This window comes from Pteropus alecto, unplaced genomic scaffold (assembly GCF_000325575.1).
Source record: "Pteropus alecto unplaced genomic scaffold, ASM32557v1 scaffold190, whole genome shotgun sequence".
Taxonomy (NCBI): Eukaryota; Metazoa; Chordata; class Mammalia; order Chiroptera; family Pteropodidae; genus Pteropus; species Pteropus alecto.
The window spans coordinates 108848-114486 of NW_006430462.1; the positions used below are offsets into that span (position 1 = coordinate 108848).

General features: G+C 34.4%; 1 protein-coding gene across 1 annotated transcript in view; it reads right to left on the reverse strand.

Annotated features, from left to right (window-relative positions):
* The window catches only part of PIWIL3 (piwi like RNA-mediated gene silencing 3), a 30799-nt gene that overhangs the window by 15635 nt on the left and 9525 nt on the right, over window positions 1-5639 (reverse strand). The window contains exons 5-8 of the mRNA XM_015590532.1: window positions 5225-5343; window positions 4580-4660; window positions 3740-3943; window positions 1634-1745 (exon numbers count right to left, since the gene is read on the reverse strand). Of these exons, the coding sequence (XP_015446018.1) occupies window positions 1634-1745; window positions 3740-3943; window positions 4580-4660; window positions 5225-5343 (516 nt within the window). The remainder of the gene's footprint in view (window positions 1-1633; window positions 1746-3739; window positions 3944-4579; window positions 4661-5224; window positions 5344-5639) is intronic.

Consider the following 5639-nt stretch of genomic DNA (forward strand, 5'->3'; position numbering starts at 1 on the left):
CTTCTCTTACTTCCTTTCCTCTAATGCAACAACCTTGGAATTCACTTGTTGAGATGAGAGAGCCAGAAAATGGTGACAAACTGAATCACGGAGTCATCCCAAGGAAGAGAACTTCTCTGAGACCTGACTCTCCTTAACTTTATTAAAGCCAGAAACAAACGTTTGTTTGTTTGTTTTTTTATGAAGTTACTGATATTTAAGTTTGCAACTCCATCAGAGCCTAGCTCATCCCCAAACATTCCCCAAAACAGCTCTTCCCCAAAACTCTCTCGTTGCATGAAAAAATGCCATGGTCCACCCACTCCCTCAGGTAAAGTTGAAGGGTTATGTTTCAGTATCCCCTTCCCATCGCTCGCTACATTTAAGCCATCAACAAGTCCCTCCCACTTTCACGTATTCCTCCCATCTTAATCCAAGCTGCCATTACCATTTACCTCAACCAATTCAATAACCTCCTGACTAGTCTCCCTGCCTCCATTTCTACTCCATACAGACCATTCTCCTTATGTTAGATAAAAACCTTTAAAATAAGACAGTACATCACTTTATTCATCTACGTAATACCATTTGACAATAAAGTCCAGTTTAGTTGTTCCAGTGCACAAAGAACTTTATACAACAGGGCCCCCGCCCTGTCCTCTGATTTCATGTCATACAACTCCTGCCCTTCCCCACTGTACTTACTTCTCTAGAGAACACACTAGCCTTGTTTGAGATCTGGGTTCATCATGCCCATCCTGAAAAGGGTGCCTTTGCATTATCTCTTTCCTTCTTTCTGATCTGCGCACAGCTTGCTCCTTCCTGACGGTCACAGATCAGCTTCTCAGAGAAGCTTTCTATGACCACCCAGTCTAAGTAGCCTCCAGACATTCTCCATAATAACCCCTAGCTTTAATTATCTGCATATCCTTTATAACTATTAGAATAGTTTTTTTCTCGTTTGCCATCTATCTGTCTGCCACAAGAATGCACGTTTCTTGAGAGCAGAGAACTCAATTGTGTTATTGATGAATACCCAAGATATATAGTAGACACTCACTAAATGCTTTCTGGATTGAATGAACAAGCACTAGGCATGGAGCACAAATGAGGATAATGTCATAATAGAACCATCTCCTTGAAGGGATGTCAGAGGACTGTGTACCCTTAATGGAACCAGGTCACTATGTTTTGAATTCCATATAAAAATTCTAGCTTTTTAAAAAAACAAATTATCCATCTGTAAAGTCTTTCCATTTGCTACAGATATCTGCAATTCCTTTAATTATCTTTATCTCATCTGCCAAAGCTAGAAAACCATCCTCATCAACTGGTGTATTTTAGTTTACTAAGCAAAGTTTACATTTTTTTTTTTGTGAACACTCAAAGATTGTGGAATCTATGAATTATGAGACTTAGCACATAATTGACACATAAATTCATAAGACTTAGCACATAATTTCAGATGGTAATTGGTCATTTTTTTTCTTCCTTTTGAACCAAGTTCTTTTGCATTAAAACTTCTAACATGAATAAAGTTTTCATACCTGAAATCTTACCATATTTATTTTCTCAAGAGAAATATATTTAACTATATAACACAGGCATGAATAAATTAAAATTTAAATATCTTTAAATAAATAAAATTTCATACCTTCTTATAGTATTCCATAAAAGTGATTTTAGTGCCATCTGATTTTTTAAATATAGTTTTGGGAGTTTCCTTCCAATTAATAGCATCCACCCTATAGGTTTTGTTGTTGAACCTATGGAATAATTGCAATATATGGTATTATTCCTGACATATTCCTTGCATGGAACAAGGTAAGAAATAAGGGGTCTTAAATTCTACAAGTAATTGCAGGATATGTCAACTTTATTAAGATTAATAACTCATTTAAGTGGACAACTCAGTGGTTTTTAGTGTACTCACAGAGTTGTTTAACTATCAACACAATCAATTTTAGAATATTTTCATCATCCAAAGAAGAAATGACCATACCCATAAACATAAGCAGTCACTCCCTATTTTCACCCAACTCCCCAAGGCCTTAGGCAACCACTGGTTTCCTTTCTGTCCTTAGACGTTTGCCTGTTCATCACATTCACATAAATTGAATCACAATATGTGATCTTCCCCGATTGGCTTCTTTTGCTTAACATAATGTTTTCAAGGTTCATCCACGCTGTAGCGTATATTGGTACTTAATCCCTTTGTATTGCCAAATCATATTCCATTGTATATATATACTATATTTTTGTTTATCCATTTATCAACTAGTAAACATTTGAGTTGGTTACATTTTGAGCTATTATAAATAATGATGTTATGGACATTTATGTAACAAGTTTGGTGAAAATGTTTTTATTTCTCTCGGGTATATAACTAGGAGTGAAATTACTGGGTCATATGATAACATTATATTTAGCATATTTAAGAAATGCAAGACTGTTTTCAAAGAAGCTATATCAATTTATATTCACTCTAGGACTGTACGAAGGTTGGTTTCAATTTTTCCACATCCTTACAAATTCTCGTTAATATCTGCCTTCTTTATTTTAGTCATCTTATTAGGTATGAAGTTGTATTTCACTGTGATTTTAATTTGTATTTCCCTGATGGCTAACAATGGTGAGCATCTTTCTGTGTGATTATTGGCCATCCCTGTATTTGCTTTGGAGAAATATCTATTCAGATCCTTTGCCCATTTTTTAGAGTCGGGTTATTGAGTTGTTAGTGTTCTTTATATATCAAGCTACAAATTATTTATGAGATGTGATTTGCAAATATTTTCTATCATCCTTTCAGTTGTCTTTGCACTTTTTTGACAGTGTACCTCAGAGAACAAAGGTTTTTAATTTGATGAAGTCCGATTTATCTGTATTTTTCTTTTGTCATCATTTGGGCTTTGGGTGTCATATCTAATAAGATTTTGCCTAACCCGAAGTCATGAAGATTTCCTCCCACATTTTCTTTAAAAATTTTACATTTTTAGTTCTTATGCTTAGGTCTTTTTTAAGTAACTGAGTTAAATTTGGATTAAAATTTCATGTATTATATGAGGAAGGGGCAGGACAGATGGATATCCAGCTGTCTCAGCAATATTTTTTGAAAAGACTATTCTTTCCCTGATTAAGTTGTCTTGACACACTTATTGAAAAATCAACTGACTGTAAATGGAAGGGTTAACTTCTGGATTCTCAATTTTATTTTAATTATCTAAATGTCTATCCTTACGCCAGGATCACACTGTCTTAATTACTGTGGCTTTGTAGTAAGTTTTGAAATTGGGAAGTGTGAGTCCTCCAACTTTGCTCTTCTTAAGATTATTTTGGTTAGATAACTTTAAATTCATTTTCTTAACAATTTAAAATGTCTTGAGTAGAGGGAGATTAAAAATAAAAACTTCACTCAAATGGAAGTTTGCTAATAAGTTATAACTAAGCATCGATTTTTAAAAAACTAGACACAAAGAGAGAAAAGAAAGAAGAAATTCAGGAGAAGCCATACTCTATTATGTGCAAGTGAGGACTCAGAGAAAACAACTAAATTCTCATTAGAAATGACAAGAACACAACATCTATGATTTACATGCACTCCTCTCCCATGCTGTATAACCAGATAAGTGTCCAATGATTGCCATTTTCTTGCTCTTTCCACTTCTGAACTTTAACATTGAGTGATTCAAAAATAGGAACGTCTCTTATGAAAAATAAGTTATCAAAGTGACGGGACAGGTTTTTTTAACAGCAGACTTACTTTGTAAAAACAATGGATCCAACTAATTCTTTAGAAACTTGCTCTTTGACATCGATGCCTTTTTTTTTGGCATCTTCTCTAATACGCATAATTAAATCATAAGCCGTTTCCATTCGGAGCAGTTTATGGTTCACGTCAGCACAGAGGGTCATACTATTTTCATACTGAAGAATGGAGGTAACATAACCAGGCCAGATTTCCAGTCTGCAAATAGAATAAGTTGAATGCGGTTGTCGAAGACCAAGCTCTGAACACAAGACCAACTGTTACAGGACCTGAACCCAGCATTTAAAATTGGTACTTAGGAGTCAGTGTCAATTTCTTACTTTTAGTGATAACTGGTCTTGAAGGACCTTGAAATAGAGATTTAGCAAATGTGCTTGTTAGAAGTAATATATCATCTGTGTTAAACCCTTTTATTATCACCCACAGGCTTGAAATTATATATATTTATATATGTGAGACTATAACATATGATATATATAAATTATATACACATGTACCAATAAGAAATATATACACATATATACATATAAATATAATTTCTATGATTAAAAATATTTTCAGAGAAAATTACCCAAGTTTTGGATTATTTAGGTTTCCTGTGAGGTTTACACAACTGAGTATCTTATGGGTTATTCTTCTCATGCCAAAATTTTTAGAGTGAATCTTTCAGTTTATTTTAAATTTACATCAAACTACAACTTAATTGCTCATAGCCAGCGGGTACCATTTAAAAGAGCATGACTTGTAAATCATACTGCTTCAAACAAGTGTAACTTGGTCAAAAGCTTCTGTAATTATATCTGCAGAACATGAAACTTTCTACTTTATACAAACTTATGTTGACGGATCTCTTCAGCCTTCTCCTTGTTGTAATAGCTGCGGCCAACTTGTCTCAACTTCATGATCTTCAAAATTCTAGAAATTGAAAGAACAGGTTTTGTTGAAACTGCAGTGAATGTTAGTAAGCACTTGGTAACACACATTAAAGAAAAAAATCTGTCAGTGACTTCGTTAATACTAACAATCAACATGAAGTTCCTGATATGACAAGGAAATTACATAATGAGGTGGATACTAAATGTTTGTTTAACCTTAGTTTTTTTTTAATATAAAACACAATATCAAGAGAAGGCCATCAGAAATGTCTTTCATTCCCAGCAATGAACCAAAACATCTTTTGCAGACTAAAATATTAATTTGGATATTTATCATAGTGAATATAGAATAGAAAACAAGTGTATCTGCTCCAGAGAGAAATATGCACAGATGTGCATAGTTGATGTCTGTTACTCTCCCTTGACAGGTACCCGACACAGGAAGTGCAGGTGGGCAGAGAAAACATCGAGGAGAAGCCACTTCACTCAATATGTGGGGATTGTCAAAATTACAACATGCTAGAAGCAAATGGCTATATTCAACACCACTGACACTCACTAAAACACAAGCAGATCTTGAGGATACTGAATCTCGTTAACATACTTTCTAAAGAGGATGTTGTAATAGCGTAGGCGATCTGGTGAGGTGGGCGTGAGTTCGCTGGAGAACTCGATGGTAACTTTCACAAGCTGGTCTTTGAAATGGCTGGCCAATTCTGTTTTCTGAAAAAGAAAAACAAAAAAGATCAGAGGTTCCTCCAAGGACATTAATCTCCACCACATCTCAAGTCAATATGTCACTTGGCTATGCAACACACCACCATGGCAGGAGCAATCTTTCCCCAAGAGACACATGCAGGTTAAAAAAAAAAAAGTGATTTACAAGACAAAAGAGAAGAGTCAGAATTAAATATTTAAATAAAAGCTTTTTTTTTTTTTTTTTTACTTAAATAAGCTCCTGTAAGTGATTTATTTGAGAAATTAACAGAGATTTATCAAAAACCTTCTCCCAAGGTTTT